General features: G+C 56.4%; 1 protein-coding gene across 1 annotated transcript in view; it reads right to left on the bottom strand.

The window, feature by feature from the left end:
* Positions 1-234: 234 nt before the first annotated feature.
* The window catches only part of LOC132384022 (fermitin family homolog 3-like), an 88,758-nt gene continuing 67,245 nt past the window's right edge, over positions 235-21,747 (bottom strand). Inside the window, exons 5-15 of the mRNA XM_059955299.1 lie at positions 21,406-21,571; positions 20,595-20,697; positions 17,290-17,397; positions 13,997-14,128; positions 11,207-11,256; positions 9,933-10,054; positions 6,572-6,678; positions 5,062-5,283; positions 4,280-4,404; positions 3,713-3,854; positions 235-2,238 (exon numbers count right to left, since the gene is read on the bottom strand). Coding sequence (XP_059811282.1) covers positions 2,059-2,238; positions 3,713-3,854; positions 4,280-4,404; positions 5,062-5,283; positions 6,572-6,678; positions 9,933-10,054; positions 11,207-11,256; positions 13,997-14,128; positions 17,290-17,397; positions 20,595-20,697; positions 21,406-21,571 — 1,457 coding nt within the window. The 3' untranslated portion in view covers positions 235-2,058. The remainder of the gene's footprint in view (positions 2,239-3,712; positions 3,855-4,279; positions 4,405-5,061; positions 5,284-6,571; positions 6,679-9,932; positions 10,055-11,206; positions 11,257-13,996; positions 14,129-17,289; positions 17,398-20,594; positions 20,698-21,405; positions 21,572-21,747) is intronic.

Genomic DNA, 21,747 nt, shown 5'->3' with positions numbered 1-21,747 from the left:
ATGGCCAATATGAGAGGGCATAATGTCAGAGACAGTTCCTTATTTAAACACAGAGGACAGTAAACTGACTCAAGGGTGATGCCAAAAGCAGATGCACTAGGGGTATTTAAATATCTTTTTGACGGGTGTATAGATCAAAGAAAAATGGAGGGGTCTGTAGGAGGGGAGGGATAGCACAACACTGTGGGCCGAAGGGCCTGTACTGTTCTATTTAACAGACTCAATATCCTAAAATGCAGAAGAAGAAAAAATTTATTGTTTAAATATAACAAATACTCCGATTTCTCAAAAGCAAGATGAAAACCGTGTGCTTTAACGTTCTGTTGGACAGTGTGCATGTTACTAATGAACATTATTCCAACCTCTCTTCGTCTTTCGTATAAAGATGTCGTTTGTGAATTGCCCGATTATGTACAGATTCGCCGCGGGTTCAGATGCACGGTGAGCTCCCCCACAAACATCGTTTCATTCTTGCGATCTTTTGGGTACACTGATTCAACGATGCACTGTGCAGTAACGTGGACAGCTTGGGACCATCGGCGACTGAACTGCAGTCAGCAGGTCCACTGGGAGTGCGGAGAGTGGGAGTGAATGGGAGGGGGTGGGGTCCCATTGGGAGTGCGGACAGTGGGAGTGAATGGGAGGGGGGTGGGGGTCCCACTGGGAGTGCGGACGGTGGGAGTGAATGGGAGGGGGTGGGGTCCCACTGGGAGTGCGGACGGTGGGAGTGAATGGGAGGGGGTGGGGTCCCACTGGGAGTGCGGATGGTGGGAGTGAATGGGAGGGGGTGGGGTCCCACTGGGGGTGTGGACAGTGGGAGTGAATGGGAGGGGGTGGGGTCACATTGGGAGTGAATGGGAAGGGGTGGGGTCACATTGGGAGTGAATGGGAGGGGGTGGGGTCCCATTGGGAGTGAATGGGAAGGGGTGGGGTCCCATTGGGAGTGTGGACGGTGGGAGTGAATGGGAGGGGGGTGGGGTCCCATTGGGAGTGAATGGGAGGGGGTGGGGTCCGATTGGGAGTGTGGACGGTGGGAGTGAATGGGAAGGGGTGGGGTCCCATTGGGAGTGAATGGGAGGGGTGGGGTCCCATTGGGAGTGTGGACGGTGGGAGTGAATGGGAAGGGGTGGGGTCTCATTGGGAGTGAATGGGAGGGGTGGGGTCCCATTGGTAGTGAATGGGAGGGGTGGGGTCCCATTGGGAGTGTGGACGGTGGGAGTGAATGGGAAGGGGTGGGGTCTCATTGGGAGTGAATGGGAGGGGGTGGGGTCCCATTGGGAGTGCGGACGGTGGGAGTGAATGGGAAGGGGTGGGGTCCCATTGGGAGTGAATGGGAAGGGGTGGGGTCCCATTGGGAGTGAATGGGAGGGGGTGGGGTCCCATTGGGAGTGTGGACGGTGGGAGTGAATGGGAGGGGGTGGGGTCCCATTGGGAGTGTGGACGGTGGGAGTGAATGGGGAGAGGTGGGGTCCCATTGGGAGTGAATGGGAGGGGGTGGGGTCCCATTGGGAGTGCGGACGGTGGGAGTGAATGGGAAGGGGTGGGGAGAGCGCGAGAAAGGAAGGGGGGAGGGAGCGAGAGAGAAAAGGAGGGGTGAAGGAGGCAGAGAAAGAGGACGAGGAGAGATGGAGGAGAGGAGCTCTAGGTCTACCAGCTGTGTAACCTGAGAGCAGGATAGGTTGAGAAAAGGAGGGGAAGAGGGAGCAGATTAGAAGACGGACGGGTGTCGGTGGCACGAACATCTCACGGCAAAGGGCAGCCTAACAGCATCAGGGGGGAGACGGGGCTGGTGGTAAGCCAGTATCAGCCGGCCAGAATGTTGGATGGGACCTGAACTTCCCACCCACAGTAACCGCAAAGAAATATTCAAAGCGCCCCCAACCCCGGAAACACAGAGGTCCTGCGCCCTCAAAGCCGTGCGCGCTGCTGCTTGCTGGATTAGTGAGATTAATCTTAGTTAGCCGAGTTGAAAGGGACTATTGTTTTCAGTTTCTCAAAAGCTCAGTGAATCCTCTTGGCGTCGGTGGCGGAGCGGGGGCCCTCCCGGCGGTAGGCCGATCAGAGTGCTTCGTGGCCCCCGGTTAGTTTGTGGAAGAGTTCCTCATTCAGGGTCTCGCTCTGGTCCTTGGCCCGGGTGGACAGGAAGATGTAGCCGCCGATGTACTCGTGCACGATCTTGCAGTCGGCCGTCACGCAGCTGAAGGCAATGTTGATGTTCTCATCAAACTCGATGGCCACCTAAGGGAAGACTCGGCGTCAGTAAGAAGTTGCGGGAGTTTACCGCCGACTTCGCGGGGAAACTTAGCCAGAGGTACCCGTGCACAGGAGAACAAACTACAGCAAATGCCCTCAATATATTAAAAAAAACGGGCGATTTCTCCAGAGTAACACAGTGAGTGGAGGAGATCATAGCGTTCAAACAAAAATCGGACAGGTAACACCGATAGCAGAAATCAGGGCTAGACACAGAAAAACTGCAGTCGCACGGTGGAGTGTAGACTGACTGCATCAGGGTCTGGTACAGAAGCAGAACGATTCCCAGGAATGAAAGGGTTAAAAGTCTTGCGGTCTCCAAGACGCTTGGAACAAAGGAGCTGGTTGTGGACTACAGGAGGAGTGGAGGCAGGCGATCCCCCGTTGGCATCAATGGATCTGGGGTTGGGAGGGTGACCACCCAACTCCCTGAGTTCCTGCCCCCAGTTCCCCGAGTCACCACCCCCCAACTCCCCGAGGTCCCGCCCCAACTCCCCGAGGACCCGCCCCCAACTCCCCGAGTCCCCACCCCCAACTCCCCGAAGACACGCCCCAGCTCCCCGAGGTCCCACCCCAACTCCCCGAAGACACGCCCCAGCTCCCCGAGGACCCGCCCCCAACTCCCCGAGGTCCCGCCCCAACTCCCCGAGGTCCCGCCCTCTCCCCGAGTCCCCGCCCCCTGCCCGAGGTCCCACCCCAACTCCCCGAAGACACGCCCCAGCTCCCCGAGGAACCGCCCCAACTCCCCGAGGTCCCGCCCCAGCTCCCCGAGGCCCCGCCCCAACTCCCCGAGGCCCCGCCCCCAGCTCCCCGAGGACACGCCCCAGCTCCCCGAGGACACGCCCCCAACTCCCCGAGCACCCGCCCCAACTCCCCGAGGACACGCCCCCAACCCCGACCCGCCCCAGCTCCCCGAGGCCCCGCCCCAGCTCCCCGGGGACACGCCCCCAACCCCGACCCGCCCCCAGCTCCCCGAGGCCCCGCCCCCAGCTCCCCGAGGCCCCACCCCAGCTCCCCGAGGCCCCGCCCCAACTCCCCGTCCCGCCCCCAGCTCCCCGAGGCCCCGCCCCAACTCCCCGAGGTCCCACCCCCAGCTCCCCGAGGTCCCGCCCCCAGCTCCCCGAGGTCCCGCCCCCAGCTCCCCGAGGCCCCGCCCCCAGCTCCCCGAGGCCCCGCCCCAACTCCCCGAGGCCCCGCCCCCAGCTCCCCGAGGACACGCCCCAGCTCCCCGAGGCCCCGCCCCCAGCTCCCCGGGGACACGCCCCCAACCCCGACCCGCCCCCAGCTCCCCGAGGCCCCGCCCCCAGCTCCCCGAGGCCCCGCCCCAGCTCCCCGAGGCCCCGCCCCAACTCCCCGTCCCGCCCCCAGCTCCCCGAGGCCCCGCCCCAACTCCCCGAGGTCCCGCCCCCAGCTCCCCGAGGCCCCGCCCCAGCTCCCCGAGGCCCCGCCCCACCCCTACCTGCCGGATGTCCCAGTTGACGTTCCACTGCCTCATGTTGTTGAACCTCCACGTCTTCACCACGTCGCCGACTCCGAGGTCGATGCGGATCAGGCGGTTGGGCGCGATGCCCAGCACCTCCTCTTTCTTACAGCCCTTGAACCTGCCGGCACGGCCACAGCGTCAGGCTGGGGGAAGCCCCCCGCCGAAACCACCCGTCCCGCCCCACCGTGACCTGCGGGGACCCCCACCCCCACCCTGCCCCGGTACCCTGCCCGTCCGGATCTCTGGGCATTTTCCGCGGTACGCCAGCATAACACCTCACGGTGCCAGTCACTGGGGTCCGACTCCCCGTGGCCGTGTGGGTTTCCTCCGGGTGCCCCCCACAGTCCAAAGACGGACCTACGGTTGGTAGGTTAAAAAATCGGGCGGTATGGGCTCGTTGGGGACCACTTTCGTCAGCAGAAGCAGTATAAGCTGGTTTGGACAAGTGCGCGGATGGGGAAGAGGCAGGAAGCCAGTCTAGCATGCGCTAGATGGGCCGAAGGGCCCTCTCCCCGCCCCCCCACAGCGTCGCGCGGCCCTCACCTGACGACGAAGTAGGAGAGGCCGAACTCCGGGAGCGACTGCCAGGCCTGGATGAACTTCATCTTGGTCTCCATGAGCGAGAGCTTGTCGATGTTCTGGTAGGCCTCCAGGATGCGAGGGGTTAACTGCGGGAGGTCACAGGGCGGAGGTTAGGTGCGACCCTCGGACCGCCGCCCTCTCGCTTGGGGCCCGGACGGTCAGGCACCCCCAGAATCTCCCAAACCACGGCTGGAGGTATCAAGGGGGAAAAGGGGAGGGGGCAAGATGGAGGTCCTGAGGTCACAGGTCACGCTCCATTATTGGAAGGGGAGGTGGGGGGGGTGCAAAACACAGTCAGATACCTCTCCAAAGCCTGCCCCCTGATTCTTATTCATCCCCTAATGCACCAGGGAGGGGTATCAGACACACAGACCTATCCCCAAGAAGGGGTATCAGGCAAACTGCTGCCCCAGGGAGACCCAGCCCCATGAAAGGGTATCAGACAGGCCTTATCCCAGGGAGGGGTAACAGATACACATACCTTGACCTAGGTAGACCCTGCCCTGGACGGGGTATCAGACAGACCTAGACCCTTGGGAGGGGGTAACAGACACAGACTACCGCTCCCAGGGTAGGTATCAGATCCAAAGTGTGCGTGAGGGAGGGGTATCACACAGGCCCTGTTCCAGGGAGGGGCATCACCCAGGCCCTGTCCCAGGGAGGGGCAACAGACAGGCCCAGGCTCAAGGAGGGGTATTATACAAACCAGGGAGGGGGAAGCCTGACCCCCAGGCCGTGCCCACCTGTTTGATTTTGTACTTCTTCTGGTAACGGTGGGACACCAGGGACTTGGTGTTGATGTCCTCGGCCCCAGCCTCGGAGGCGGCCTGTGGCTTGGAGTTGGTCCTCTGCATGGTCAGGAAGGAGCGGATGTTCTGAACCTCGCTCTGGTACGAGCTGTCCGCCATGGTCTTGCTCTTGGCCGCTAACCGACAGGCTGCCATCCACTTGGCGTACTGCTCCTCCTGGGCCCAGCGGGGGGAAGAAAGCAGCGTTAATCCATAAACACACACACCCACACACAACCCTCTCCCCACACCCCCTGCCCCATCCGTGGCCCACCGTTCGGCCAGCACGGTCGCAGAGAGCCCCGCCCGGCCTACTCGCAAGGCTTCGCCACCTCCAAAGAACTCCTTCAGGTGGGTCAGTGCACTACGTAGCCAATCACGCGGCAGAGACTCAAGCATGCAGACACGGTCAAGAGGTTCAGTTGTTGTCCAGACGAAACACCGGAACGGGCCGAGACCCTTCATCAGGACTGGGCAAAAGAGAGGTCAGAGGTCAGAGTAAGAAAGTTCGGGGGCAGGGGAGGAAGAAGTACGAAGTGGCAGGTGACTGGGAGAGGGGAAAGGGGGTGAAGTGAAGAGCTGGGAAGTCGATTGGTGGAAGGGTTCAAGGGCTGGAGAGGGGGGAATCTGATAGCGGAGGACAAAGTTAAAGTCCGTCCCGAGCCTTATAGGCTCATCAGGCCGGTGCTGATGCCGGTTTTCGTGGCGCGAAGCAACTGAGAGTACGAGACTCCCCCCCCCCCCCCAACCTGATAGGACGCCAGTCTATCGCGAGGTTAATCCCCAGCCTTTTGCCAGGGCCCATTGTCAGCTGGGTGGACGGGAGCAGTGTGCGGCTCAGTGCCTTGCTCAAGGACACTACACGTTGCCTCGGCCGGGGCTCGAACTCACAACCCTCAGATCGCCAGTCCAACGCCTTAACCGCTCGGCCGCGCACCGCACGGGAGAGGAGAAAGGCCATGGGAGAAAGGGAAGGGGGTGGTGGGGAAGAGCACCAGAGGGAGGTCAGGAGCTAAGGAGAGGGAGGGAAACGGGGAATGGTGACGGAAGGGGGAGGAAGTTGCAGAAACCGATATCCATGCCGTCAGGTTGGGGGCTACCCAGCCGGAAAACAAGGTGGTGTTCTATTCCCTCATATTCCCCCCACACCCCCCTCCTCACACCCTCTTCACCCCTCACTGTGGGGCGACAGAGTGGCCAGTCGCCCCACCGACGTGCGTGGGGCTCGATTCCTCACTGTCTCATTGGCCCGAGACACGGGCTGTTTTTTCTCTCTCCCCAGACGCTGCCTGACCGCCCGAGAGTTTCCGGCGAAGTGCATCTCTATTTGCCGACACCGATGGTCTCCTGTCGAGGGGCACCCCGGGGTTTTGTCCCACCACGCCCCCCCCACCGCCAGTGGAGTGATCGTTAAACCTCCTCTCCCTCCACTCCTCCACCCCCCCCCCCCCACTCCGACACTCACGTTCTCACAGCGCAGGATAACCTCGTTCATCCCCTCTGGAGCGGGGACCAGGAGCTTGATGCAGAACTTCTGGGCGCTGATGTTGACATCAGGAGTGACCTCGCAACCTGGGTGGGGGGAGCAGAAGGTCAGGGTTAAGGGCGCGAGGCAAGAAGGCGATCCCCCTGCGCCCCATCTGTGTGCCTGCCCGAGAGTCTCTCAACTGTCCCTACCCACATCCCCACCACCCCCCGTGTTAGTATCCTACCTATCTCCCCCTACTTCCCTCCAATCACCTTAAAATTAAGCCATCACCACCCTGGCTGCCTTCTCGATCCATGCCTCTCATCAAAGAGAAAAGCCCTCGCTCGCTCGACCTCTCCTCATAGGGCACGCTCTCCAATCCAGACAGCATCCTGGTGAATCTCCTCTGCACCCTCTCCAATCCAGGCAGCATCCTGGTGAATCTCCTCTGCACCCTCTCCAATCCAGGCAGCATCCTGGTAAATCTCCTCTGCACCCTCTCCAATCCAGACAACATCCTGGTGAATCTCCCTCTGCACCCTCTCTAATCCAGACAGCATCCTGGTGAATCTCCCTCTGCACCCTCTCTAATCCAGGCAGCATCCCAGTGAATCTCCTTTGCACCCTCTCTAATCCAGGCAGCATCCTGGTGAATCTCCTCTGCACCCTCTCTAATCCAGGCAGCATCCCAGTGAATCTCCTTTGCACCCTCTCTAATCCAGGCAGCATCCTGGTGAATCTCCCTCTGCACCCTCTCTAATCCAGGCAGCATCCCAGTGAATCTCCTCTGCACCCTCTCTAATCCTGACAGCATCCTGGTGAATCTCCTCTGCACCCTCTCTAATCCAGGTAGCATCCTGGTGAATCTCCCTCTGCACCCTCTCTAATCCAGGCAGCGCCCTGGTGAATCTCCTCTGCACCCTCTCTAATCCAGGCAGCGTCCTGGTGAATCTCCTCTGCACCCTCTCTAATCCAGGCAGAATCCTGGTGAATCTCCTCTGCACCCTCTCTAATCCAGACAGCGTCCGGGTGAATCTCCTCTGCACCCTCTCTAATCCAGACAGCGTCCTGGTGGGTCTCCTCTTCACCCTCTCTAATCCAGGCAGAATCCTGGTGAATCTCCTCTGCACCCTCTCTAATCCAGGCAGCGTCCTGGTGAATCTCCTCGGCACCCTCTCGAAAACTTCCGCATCCGTCCGATAACGAGGCAACCGGAACGGAACACAGTACTCCAAGCAGGGGGTCTAACCAGAGTCTTTTAGAGCTACAACATAATCTCGCAGCTCTTGAACTCAATCCCCCGACTGACAAAGGCCAATTCACCACGTGCCTTCTTAACCGCACCATCAACTTGTGCTGCAAATTTGAGTGATCTATGGACAAGATCCCTCTGTCCCTCCACACTAATCCTGCCATTAACCCTGTTACTCTTTATTCTGCATTCTGTTATTCCTTTACCTTGCCCTACCTCAACGCACTGTGTAATGATCCGATCTGTATGAAACGCGTTGCAAGACAAGCTTTTCCCCGTATCTTGGTACCTGTGACGACAATAAACCAATTCCAAACAAGGACCGCAGAGGTTCAAGGTCGGCAGAGCTCCCTCGGCCCCCACTGAGCGATGCCTGGTTCTGCTAGCAATGAGTGAACTTGTGTTTGTGTGGTGGGGGGGGGGGTTTCAATATGCAGGGGGGGTTGGAAAAGATCAGGTTGGTGCTGCATCCCAGAAGAAGGGATTTGTAGAATGCCTGTGAGATGGCTTTTAAGAGCAGCTTGTGGTTGAGACCACGAGGGGAAAAGACAATTCTGGATTGGGTGTTGTGTGATAAACCAGATTTGATTAGTGAGCTTAAGGTAAAGGAACCCTTAGGAGCCAGTGATCAAAATATGATAGAAAGTCTAAGAGGGAGAAGCTTAAATCAGATGCATATGTCTTACAGTGGAGGAAAGGGAGTTACAGAGTCATGAGAGGGGAGTTGGCCAAATTTGATTGCAAGGGAACACTGGCAGGGCTGATGGCAGAACAGCAATGACTGGAATTTCCGGGAGCAATTCCGAAAGTGCTGGACAGATTCATCCCACAGAAGGGGGATACACTACTGTGGCTGACGAGCGAAGTTAAGGAGAGTTTAAAGCAAAAGAGATGAATCTGTGCCCTCCAGCTCCTGTCTGTAACTGGTTCGACCTGTTTGCTGGGCCGAGGCGGCAAGATGGAACCATCCCCAGTGATTCCTAGCACAGGCCAGACCCTGCCCAGACAGAGACACGCGTCTGTTTGAAAGCAAGTGTGTTCTGTTGATTTCCTTTTTAGGTGTAGGTACAGCAATCAAATAGAAGAACTAATAGGAAGTACGTTGTTTTTAACCGGCCTTTCGGGCAACAAAATGTCTTGTTACTGTGGTACACAGTCCAGTGTGACCGTACCTGGAATCCCCATGAGACTGGGAGGGGTTTCTTCTTTTATGTTACTGCTAAGGCTAATAAAATGGCTTCTTTGTTATGGTAACTGCTGAGTGAGTGCTTTCTCTTGCAGCTTGATTGGGTTATAATTACTGATAACGAGAATTGTATTCATTTGTTAACCAAATTGGGATAGATGTTGTTCTTCCTTGTGGGTCTGTGAGCTGGTGTTTTCATGGGCTTTGGGGAGAAGGCGCAATGGGGACAGGGAGAGGAGACGCGATGCTGTAAGCTGGGCGACGGGACAGACCCCGGGCTGGAGTCTGAGGCCCAGGGGCTTCGGCGAGGAGAGGAGACGAGGACGGATTCGTGTGGAGTGTCTGGTCAACCATTGTTGTTGGTCCCAGATGGCGGGTCGAGGAGGTCGGAGGGGGCCGAATGGTGGCAAGAAGACTCCGTTAACTGAGCTCCAACGGTCGTGCACAAAGTGGGTGAACTTTGATAAGTTTGGCGCTTTTTACTTTTCCTTTTATATTGTATCTCTATTAAGCCATAGTTCCAGTACGATCTATAAAGTGGAATCATTTAATCGCACATGGTGTACTGTCTGTTATTTGGCGAGGTGGGGACATCACACAGCATCCACACCAACTGATTACCCAGTCTGGCGGGGCCAAAGGCTGCTCCCCCTAGACGGGAGCGAGCTGAGCAAGCCTGAGGCCTACCAGGGGGCTGCGAGACTTAGAGGGAAAATGGATCAGCCATGACGAAATGGCAGAGCAGACTCCACGGGACAAATGGCCTAACTTCGTTCCTGTGCCTTATGGATACTGCCTTTTGAAGATTTCCTCAAAACTACCCTGAGATTCATTTTCTTGCGGGCTTTCACAGTAGAACACAGAAATACGACAGGATAAATGAAAAAACACGCACAGAGAAAGGGCCGATAGAGGCTCACCTTTCAGGTTCATCTGGTGGACTGGCTCACCAAAGGACTGCTGACTTTTATAACAGGACACCGTCATCTCTTTGAATATACACCAGTACTGCTTGTAGGCCTTCAGTGTTAGCTTCTTGGGCCTGCGAAGCAACAGAGAGGTTTAAATCCACCGTCTGCCCCCCCACTCAGGGTGTATTTGCAACCAGACGTTCAGCCGGTCCCGTCTCCCGGAGCCCAGTAAATCCCAGGAGGACGTCTGCGATAATGCAGTGAGTCGACCTGCTGGTTTGGAGACCTGGAGACACGTTCAATCCCTCCCCGGTGGCGTCTGTGTGTAGAGTTTGTGACCGCGTGGGTTCCCCCCCCCCACACACTCCGGTTTCCTCCTACGTCCCAAAGTCGAGCAGGTGAGTTAACTGCTGTGAATTGGGGCCCCTGTCTCTATAACCCACCTCTGGTCCCTACTTTGCTAACTTTAAAATACCATCGGCTGTCCGCTCGGAGTTTCGATTGACTTTAACACCTCTACCTTTACTAACTTCAAAATACCATCGGCTGTCCGCTCGGAGTTTCGATTGACTTTAACACCTCTACCTTTACTAACTTTAAAATATCATCGGCTGTCCGCTCGGAGTTTCGATTGACTTTAACACCTCTACCTTTACTAACTTTAAAATATCATCGGCTGTCTGCTTGAAGTTTCGATTGACTTTAACACCTCTACATTTACTAACTTTAAAATATCACCGGCTGTCCGCTTGGAGTTTCGATTGACTTTAACACCTCTACATTTACTAACTTTAAAATATCATCGGCTGTCTGCTTGAAGTTTCGATTGACTTTAACGCCTCTATTGTGAACGGCGATTGACCTTGCAAGTAAGAAATTCAAACACATGCGATTTATGGTGATCAATATCTGTCACTGGAGATAATTAGGAGAGATGTAGGCCTCCGTGTGTGTGTGTGTGTGTGTGTGTGTGTGTGTGTGTGTGTGTGCTCTGCCTCTGGGTATTTTAGTTACTTAATTGAATTTTATTATTGGCTCAGTTACACCCTGAGCTCAACCATTGCCCAGTGACACGTTCGATCTCCTGGTCCCTCGTGACCATTCCCCCCCGCCCCCCGTAATGGGAGGACAGGACCAGTGTCAACACTCCCCACCGAACACTCGTCTCCTGTTAACGTTCTGGTGTGTGGCAGCCTCACGTCGGGCTGGGTCTGGACCCTCTTCCTGGGCCGGTGGTACCTCTTCACCCCCCCCCCCCCCCCCCGGCATGAGGGCCAACCTACCTGAAGAGCTTGAGGTTGTCCTGCAGCTCCGGGATCGAGGTGATGCTGTCCTGGAGAGGAGGAGGTCGGAATTGTTCAGCATTTCCCGGACCTTGCTTCTCCTGCACCCGCCCCCGACCCCCATCTATCCCCCATCGCCAGTGAGACATCCCGCTGGGCCATTCAACTTGGAGGCATCCCACTCTTTGAGTTCAAGAGCTGTGAGGTAAGGTTGCAGCTATAAAAGACCTCAGTCAGACCCCACTTGGAGTACTGTGCTCAGTTCTGGTCGCCTCACTACAGGAAGGATGTGGAAACCATAGAAAGGGTGCAGAGGAGATTTACAAGGATGTTGCCTGGATTGGGGAGCATGGCCTTATGAGAATAGGTTGAGTGAACTCGGCCTTTTCTCCTCGGAGCGACGGAGGATGAGATGTGACCTGATAGAGGGGTACAAGATGATGAGAGGCATTGATCGTGTGGATAGTCAGAGGCTTTTTCCCAGGGCTGAAATGGTTGCCACGAGAGGGCACAGGTTTAAGGTGCTGGGGAGTAGGCACAGAGATGTCAGGGGCAAGTTTTTTACACAGAGAGTGGTGAGTGTGTGGAATGGGCTGCCAGCGACGATGGTGGAGGCGGATACGATAGGGTCTTTTAAGAGACTCCTGGGGAGGTAGATGGAGCTTGGAGGGCTGTGCGGGAGGGTAATTCTAGGCAGTTTCCAGAGTAGGTTACATGGTCAGCACAGCATTGTGGGCCGAAGGGCCTGCAAGATGCTGTAGATTTCTGTGTTCTATGTTCTCTCAAAGTTGCTCCCAACACAAGCTGTCCAGGAGGGTCAGAGATGAAAGTAAGCAAGCCCTTTGGCCCAAAGGCCCATTCTGACTCAATGCCCAAGCCAGCTGCACCTGGCCCTTTCCCCACCGTGGGGTCCTCAGACCCCTTGCTTGATGTTACTAGTCCATGGCATTAAAAAAAACCTCTGCTCTAAACCTTTCACCTCCACGTACCAACCCATATGCCTCTTAATCATTGTAACTGCACTCAGCTCTGTCACATCCAGCTTGCTCATCGTACCCAACGCCCTCCACATAGAGAAAGCCACTCAAGCCCTTGTAAATCTCTCCAATCCCCATGGTTTCAGACCGCACTCCCCCGGGACAAGGTCTGTCCCTCCTTTCCCTGAAGATCTTACGAATCACTCTACGGTCACCTTTCAAATGTCCTTCATTCTTCGGAAAACATTCTCAGCTGATCCAGTCACCCCTCGAGACACAAACGCCCCAGTAATGGCAAATTCCCCACTGCACCCTCCCTCCCCTTAATCACACTTCAGAGAGCAGCTATAAAACAAACACACTCACTGACCCTCACCGGGGGACGGTCCCACACACACTGACCCTCACTGGGGGACGGTCCCACACACACACTGACCCTCACTGGTGGACGGTCCCACACACACACACTGACCCTCACTGGGGGACGGTCCCACACACACACTGACCCTCACTGGGGGACGGTCCCACACAATGACCCTCACCGGGGGACAGTCCCACACACACACACTGACCCTCACTGGGGAACGGTCCCACACACTGACCCTCACTGGGGGATGGTCCCACACTCACTGACCCTCACTGGGGGACGGTCCCACACACACACTGACCCTCACTGGGGGACGGTCCCACACACACACACTGACCCTCACCGGGGGACGGTCTCACACACACACACTGACACTCACTGGGGGACGGTCCCACACACACACTGACCCTCACCGGGGGACGGTCCCACACACACACACTGACCCTCACTGGGGGATGGTCTCACACACACACTGACCCTCACTGGGGGACGGTCTCACACACACTGACTCTCACTGGGGGACGGTCCCACACACACACACTGACCCTCACTGGGGGACGGTCCCACACACACTGACCCTCACTGGGGGATGGTCTCACACACACACTGACCCTCACTGGGGGACAGTCTCACACACACTGACTCTCACTGGGGGACGGTCAAACACACACACTCTGACCCTCACCGGGGGACGGTCCCACACACACACTGACCCTCACTGGGGGACGGTCCCACACACACACACTGACCCTCACTGGGGGATGGTCCCACACACACACACTGACCCTCACTGGGGGATGGTCCCACACACACACTGACCCTCACTGGGGGACGGTCCCACACACACACACTGACCTTCACTGGGGGATGGTCCCACACACACACACTGACCCTCACTGGGGGACGGTCCCACACACACACTGACCCTCACTGGGGGACGGTCCCACACAATGACCCTCACCGGGGGACAGTCCCACACACACACACTGACCCTCACTGGGGGACGGTCCCACACACTGACCCTCACTGGGGGATGGTCCCACACTCACTGACCCTCACTGGGGGACGGTCCCACACACACACTGACCCTCACTGGGGGACGGTCCCACACACACACACTGACCCTCACCGGGGGACGGTCTCACACACACACACTGACCCTCACTGGGGGACGGTCCCACACACACACACTGACCCTCACTGGGGGACGGTCCCACACACACACTGACCCTCACTGGGGGACGGTCTCACACACACAGACCCTCACTGGGGGACGGTCCCACACACACACAGACCCTCACTGGGGGATGGTCCCACACACACACTGACCCTCACTGGGGGACGGTCCCACACACACACTGACTCTCACTGGGGGACGGTCAAACACACACACACACACTGAGACACACGATTACAGAGGGGCAGGAAGAGGAAAAGCCCCTTTACCAGGACATCCTTCGGGTTCGACCCCTCCAGCTTCACCTCCAGAGTGGAGAGCGCGGCCTCCACCTCGTCCAGGTCTGAGTCCTTCTGGGTTTCCTCGATCTCCCCCGACTGCGAGCACTTGTTAATGTGGTACTGGTACGGGACAAGATGAAACAGTGTCAGGATTGGTGGGACGAGCCCCCCGCCCCCACGTTACTGACTCGTCCAGATGACTGGTCAACGCCGGCCGTCCGGATCCGTACTGAGGGCAGACCCCGTCTAATCCAGTCTGCTGCCTCGTGACAGCCTAGTCTGGGCTGACTCTGTCCAGGGAGGATCCGACCGGACTGGGTAGAGGGAGCTTCACTCTGTGTCTGACCCCTTTTTTTGATTACAAAATCCTTTATTACAAATATCGGTGCTATACAATATATACAAAACAGTGGCAAACACAATTACTGCACTACAAATAGACAATAGACACTACACCAGAATGTTGCCATTTCTATCCACGATGGTATTTACACCCCGTGGAGCCCAACGGTCTCGAAACTCCTCCAAGGCCGCTGTGGACTGCGCGTGTTCTTTTTCAATAGTTACCCGGGCACGAACATACCCCCTAAACATTGCCAGGCAGTCTGCCCGGGGAGATCCTCCCGCCACCCGTTTCCAAGACCCACGGATGGCGGATTTCGCCAGCCCCAGGAGCAAGTTGACTAGGACATCCTCATCCCTCCATGCCCCCTTCCTTACTGGATGACCATATATAAACAGGGTGGGACTAAAATGCAGCCAGAAGGCGAGAAGCAGCCCATGTACATGTGGTACACGGTCTCCTCCAGCCCGCAGAAGTGGCATGCCGGTGGGAGATCCATGTACAAACTGAAAAACTTATTGCAGGGCACCGCTCTATGCAATACCCTCCAGCCAAGATCCCCCAGGTGCATGGGAAGAACCCCGGCATAAAGGGACTTCCAGTGGGGACCCTCCATGGCGTGTCGGGACGGTGGACAAGGGCAAGGAAGTGGAGGATGTGGAGTAGCGGCCCATACAGATACCTCCTACTTGCATCCCTGAATGGGACTGTGGGTATCGATGAGAGACGGCTCAAGTTGTGTGGACACGGCTCTCGGAGAAGATTGCGGGGTCTGGGCCCGACCAGCAGCTCGGCCTGAGTCGGTCCACACAACTGAGCTGCACCGACAGCCACTGAGGTAGGGCAAGGGCCGGCCAGGACCCCGCCCTCCGCCTGAGGAGGGGATTCCCGGCCTGAGGCGACCATGTTCCAGACTCTCAGTAGGTCCTGATAGAAGCCGGGCAGACTCCGCAAAGCCGCACGGCTGACGCCCGCCGGTGGTAGCCGCATGTCTTCGTGAAGACAGCAGCCCCTCCGGAGGAAGAAAGTCGCCAACACGTGCCACCTGGGAGGCTGCTCGGCGTACAGGAATCTCTGCAGAGTCCTGAGGCGGAGAGCCGCCAGTCGCGTTCGGACGCACACCAGCGACTGTCCGCCCTCTCCCACTGGGAGACTCAAGACCGCTGCAGAGACCCAGTGTTTCCTGTTGCCCCAGAAGTCCACTAACTTCCTCTGCAGTCTTGCAACAAACGGGGCAGGAGGGGCCAAGGTGACCATCTGATACCACAACATGGAGGCCACCAGCTGGTTTATGACCACCACCCTGCCTCGATAGGAAAGCACCCTGAGAAGGCCTGACCAGCGCCCCAGCCGGGCCATGACTTTCATCTCCAGGTCCTGCCAGTTCGCCAGCCAGGTCTCCCCAGAAGGACTCAGGTAGACTCCCAGATAGAGAAGACGTCTAGTGCTCCACTCAAAAGCTCTCATCTCCTCCGGCAGGGAGTCCACCTGCCACTGACCCACTAAGAGTCTGGAACATTTCGCCCAGTTGATCCTGGCAGAGGATGCCGCCGAGAAAACGTCTTGGCACTCGCGCATCCTCCGCAGGTCATTGGGATCTGTCAGCATGAGGAGTACATCATCGGCGTAGGCCGAGAGGACGACCTCCGTGTCCGGTTCACGCAGAACCAGACCTGTCAGCCTTCGCCGTAGGAGGCTCAGGAACGGCTCAACACAGATCGCGTAGAATTGACCAGACATGGAGCATCCCTGACAGAGTGTGATGGGACAGTGTGGAAGGAGCTTCACTCTGTGTCTGACCCCGGGAGTGTGTGATGGGACGGTGTGGAGGGAGTTTCACTCTGTGTCTGACCCCGGGAGTGTGTGATGGGACAGTGTGGAAGGAGCTTCACTCTGTGTCTGACCCCGAGAGTGTGTGATGGTACGGTGTGGAGGGAACTTCACTCTGTGTCTGACCCCGGGAGTGTGTGATGGGACGGTGTGGAGGGAGATTCACTCTGTCTGACCCCGGGAGTGTGTGATGGGACGGTGTGGAGGGAGATTCACTCTGTGTCTGACCCCGAGAGTGTGTGATGGGACGGTGTGGAGGGAACTTCACTCTGTGTCTGACCCCGGGAGTGTGTGATGGGACGGTGTGGAGGGAGCTTCACTCTGTGTCTGACCCCGGGAGTGTGTGATGGGACGGTGTGGAGGGAGCTTCACTCTGTGTCTGACCCCGGGATTGTGTGATGGGACGTTGTGGAGGGAGCTTCACTCTGTGTCTGACCCCGGGAGTGTGTGATGCAACGGTGTGGAGAGAGCGCCATCTAGTGTCTGACCCCGGGAGTGTGTGATGGGACGGTGTGGAGGGGGCTTCACTCTGTGTCTGACCCCGGGAGTGTGTGATGGGACGGTGTGGAGGGAGCTTCACTCTGTGTCTGACTCTGGGAGTGTGTGATGGGACGGTGTGGAGGGAGTTTCACTCTGTGTCTGACCCCGGGAGTGTGTGATGGGACGATGTGGAGGGAGCTTCACTCTGTGTCTGACCCCGGGAGTGTGTGATGGGACGGTGTGGAGGGAGCTTCACTCTGTGTCTGACCCCGGGAGTGTGTGATGGGACGGTGTGGAGGAGCTTCACTCTGTGTCTGATCCCGGGAGTGTGTGATGGGACGGTGCGGAGGGAGCTTCACTCTGTGTCTGACCCCGGGAGTGTGTGATGGGACGGTGTGGAGGGAGCTTCACTCTGTGTCTGACCCCGGGAGTGTGTGATGGGACGGTGTGGAGGGAGCTTCACTCTGTGTCTGACTCCGGGAGTGTGTGATGGGACGGTGTGGAGGGAGATTCACTCTGTGTCTGACCCCGGGAGTGTGTGATGGGACGGTGTGGAGGGAGCTTCACTCTGTCTGACCCCGGGAGTGTGTGATGGGACGGTGTGGAGGGAGCTTCACTCTCCTCGTACCTGTAGAGCTCCAAACATCATCATCTCCTCCTCCGTGCACTCGATCTCCTCCAGAAGGACCGCCCACCTGGCCTGCTCGTACAGCTGGTTGATCCTCACCACGTCGTACTGTAGGGCGAGGGACAGAGGTAGGTGAGGGGAGGAACGCTTGGTCTGAACCAGAGGGGGCACGTGTGAGCTGGTGAGTGATTGCCCCCTAGTGGCAATGGTCCATATTACCACCAGCTTCCAAAATGGCACCCCCTCTGGGGAAAGTAGCCAGTGTAGGGAATGAGAAACTAACGGACAGGGTGGGGAGGGCATTGACAGGCCAGAGGGAGTGCAGCGGAAATCTGCAACGGGCAGCACACGCAAAGCGCTGGAGGAACTCAGCAGGTCAGGCAGCGTGTGCAGAGGAGGAATGAACAGTTGACGTTGTGGGTCGAGTTCCTTCATCGGGACTGGAATGGAAAGGGGCAGAGGTCAGAGTGAGAGCATGGGGGGGGGTGGGGAAGGGACACGAGCTGATAGGTGATAGGTGAGAGCGAAGGCGGGATGAAATGAGAAGCCGGGTGGCGATTGGGGGGAAAAGGCCCAGGGCTGAAGAAGAAGTAATCTGATAGGAGAGGAGAGCGGACCGTGGGAGAACGGGGAGGAGGAGGAGGAGGGGAACCAGACGGAGGTGATGGGCAGGTAAGGAGAAGGCATGAGAGGGGAGCAAGGGTAGGAAAAAAGAGAGAAGGAGGGATGGAGTTGGCCGGAATTTGGAGACGCGTCCTCTGGCAAGGTCGTCTTTGGGGACTTGACAAATCATTGGAAATTTATCACAGTCTGCGGGGTGAGCCCAGCCCCCCCACCCTGCAAAAACTCATTTCAGGGAGGTAGCACCCCCGGTCGACCTCCAAGGGTGTATGTCATACTCTGTTGAGTGATTTTGTCTGATCTGTAAACCAAGTTGGGTACGTGCAGAAAATTTGACACTAAAATATGTGCTTATAATATCATGGAGTCGTCTTTTTATTCTATCACGACTTTAAGCAAGTCTACAGGGAGTTTGGCCTCATCGCGCAGGGCATCAATGGAGTAGCTCCTTAGCAGCTGGCCAGTTAGCTTAAATAACGTTAACTTTGCTAATGACTCCTGTTAAACTCACCTCAACATGTCTTTTACATTTTAACCCACCGCGGGCAATAGAAAAGTCTCTGTTGCAAACAGTGCAGCGAGCAACACTGTCATTGTGCTTCTGTACCTCCTCCCTGATGGTAACGGTGAGAAAGGGGCAGGCCCCGGGTGCTGGAGGTCCTTAATGATGCGCGCTACCTTTCTCAGAAACCGCTCCCTGAAGATATATTTACTAAGGAACCTGGCACAGAGTCAATGCAAACAAGTCGTGAGGTCATGGAACCTATACAGATTGAAGAGGAGGAGGTGCTTGCTACCTTGAGGCAAATCAGAGTAGATAAATCCCCGGGACCTGACAGGGTATTCCCTCCGACCTTGAAGGAGACTAGTGTTGAAATTGCAGGGGCCCTGGCAGATATATTTAAAATGTCGGTATCTACGGATGAGGTGCCGGAGGATTGGAGGGTAGCTCGTGGTGTTCCGTTGTTTAAAACAGGCTCTTAAAGTAATCTGGGAAATTGTAGGCCGGTAAGTTTGATGTTGGTAGTAGGTAAATTATTGGAAGGAGTATTAAGAGATAGGATCTTCAAGTATTTGGATAGACAGGGACTGATTACGGAGAGTCAACATGGCTTTGTGCGATGTAGGTCATGTTTAACCAATCTATTAGAGTTTTTCGAGGAAGTTACCAGGAAAGTGGATGAAGGGAAGGCAGTGCATGTTGTCCACATGGACTTCAGTAAGGCCTTTGACGAGGTCCCGCATGGGAGGTTCGTTAGGAAGATTCAGTCGCTACGTATACATAGTGAGGTAGTAAATTGGATTAGACATTGGCTCAATGGAAGAAGCCAGAGAGTGGTAGTGGAGGATTGCTACTCTGAGTGGAGGCCTGTGACTAGTGGTGTGCCACAGGGATCAGTGCTGGGTCCATTGTTATTTGTCATTTATATCAATGATCTGAATGATAATGTAGTAAATCGGATCAGCAAATTTGCTGATGATACAAAGATTGGAGGTGTAGTGAGGAAGGTTTTCAAAGCTTGCAGAGGGATTTGGACCAGCTGGAAAAATGGCAGATGGAGTTTAATACAGACAAGTGTGAGGTATTGCACTTTGGAAGGACAAACCAAGGTAGAACATACAAGGTAAATGGTAGGGCACTGACGAGTGCAGTAGAACAGAGGGATCTGGGAACACAGATACAAAATTCCCTAAAAGTGGCATCACAGGTAGATAGGGTAGTATAAAGAGAGCTTTTGGTACATTGGCCTTTATAAATCAAAGTATTGAGTATAAGAGTTGGAATGTTATGGTGAGGTTGTATAAGGCATTGGTGAGGCTGAATTTGGAGTATTGTGTGCAGTTTTGGTCACTGAATTACAGGAAGGGTATTAATAAAGTTGAAAGAGTGCAGAGAAGGTTTACGAGGATGTTGCCGGGACTTGAGAAACTGAGTTACAGAGAAAGGTTGAATAGGTTAGGACTTTATTCCCTGGAGCGTAGAAGAATGAAGGGAGATTTGATAGAGGTGTGTAAAATGATGATGGGTATAGATAGAGTGAATGCAAGCAGGCTTTTTCCACTGAGGCTAGGGGAGAAAAAAACCAGAGGACATGGGTTAAGGGTGAAGGGGGAAAAGTTTAAAGGGAACATTGGGGGGGGGGGGCTTCTTCACACAGAGAGTGGTGGGGGTGTGGAATGAGCTGCCAGATGAAGTGGTAAATGTGGGCTCACTTTTAACATTTAAGAAAAACTTGAACAGGTACATGGATGAGAGGGGTATGGAGGGATATGGGCTGGGTGCAGGTCAATAGACAATAGACAATATACAGTAGGTGCAGGAGTAGGCCATTCAGTCAGTGGGAACTAGGCAGAAAAATGGTTCGGCACAGCCAAGAAGGGCCGAAAGGCCTGTTTCTGTGCTGTAATGTTCTAAGGTTCTATTATTTTTGAGGTTGACTGTAAAGCCCGCCCACAGAGAAAACTGATAGGTTAACTTAGCACAAAGAGAGACCAATTAGGATGCTCCCTCTCGCTCTTCCTCTCAAAAAAAAATCAATTTCCGGGATATTGTACATAACCTGCGGGCGTCAGGGAGCCGCTATCGATATGTGGGAGACTCCCGAGACTTCCGGGAGAGGTGGGATTGTCTGGGTGAGCCTCTCTCCCCACCTAGGCCCCTCGAGGCCTAGGCGAGGCCTTACCTTGGTGTCCAGGTCGTAGAAGCTGAAGTACTTGAAGCGCAGCAGAAGCCGGTCGTTCTCCTTGATACCCTGAGACATGAGTGAGCGGGAGGAGTCCAGCCACCTGCAGAGAGGGCAGGGTGGGGTGGGGGAGGCACAGAGTGAAGAGGTAACACCACTCGGCCTATCGAGCCTGCTCTGCCATTCCGTCATGGCTGATCTATTAACCCTCTCAACCCCATTCTCCTGCCCTCTCCCTGTAACCTTGGACGCCCTGGCTAATCAAGAACAGCCTCTATTTTAAATGCACCCAATGACCCGGCCTCCACAGCCGCCTGTGGCAACGAATTCCACAGATTCACCACCCTCCGGCTAAAGAAATTCCTCCTCATCTCCGTTCTAAATAGGTGTCCCTCTACCCCGAGGCGGTGTCCTCAGGTCCTAGACTCTCCCACCACAGGGGACATCTCCCCCGCATCCGCTCTTTCAACGGGATTCTTTCTTCCAGACTCCAGCGAGTACAGGCCCAGAGCTGTCCGATGCTGTTCATGCATTCATCCTGTTGTCCCCGGGGAGAGAGGGTGAACGGAGGGAGGAAAGGAGGGCGTTATGAGGGGACAGGCGGTCACTGCAAGCGAGACTCAATCCACAAAAGGGTCTGAGCTTTCTCTGGCAAGCCCGTCATCAGGGTGAGGGATGGTAGACCCTCCCTCCCCTCCTCCCTCAGTGTATTCCCCCCACCCCACTCCTTCCCTTCCCTCCTCACCGAGCCTCCCCAGGCTCCACACCACATCAGCGTCCGGGAGCCCCCTCTCCGGGGAGGAGCCCTCACCTGCTGTGGATCTGCGCCTTGTCGACCACGGAGCCGGGCCGGCCCATCTTTGCCAGCACCTCGGGCGCCACGTTAGGCTGGCTGACGGCCAGGACCCTGTAGCCAGCCTCGCCCTCCTCCGTCTCGCGCAGGTAGTGCACCCCGTTCGGGTGGTGGAAACGCTGGTCTGCGCAGAGGAGGACATGGGTCAGGCACGGAGACTACCCAACGCGCGCCCAGCAACCGGGCGGGGGGGAGTGTGAGGGAAGAAGAGTGATGGCAGAATGGGGAGGGGCAGGGGGGAGAGTGGAAAAGAGGGATAGAGTGGTGTGGTAGAGAGGAGGGGGAGAGAGGAAAGGGTGA

This window comes from Hypanus sabinus, chromosome 31 (genome assembly GCF_030144855.1).
Source record: "Hypanus sabinus isolate sHypSab1 chromosome 31, sHypSab1.hap1, whole genome shotgun sequence".
Classification (NCBI taxonomy): domain Eukaryota; kingdom Metazoa; phylum Chordata; class Chondrichthyes; order Myliobatiformes; family Dasyatidae; genus Hypanus; species Hypanus sabinus.
Note: the sequence above shows the minus strand (reverse complement) of the source record. Positions and strands in the feature narration are given on the sequence as shown.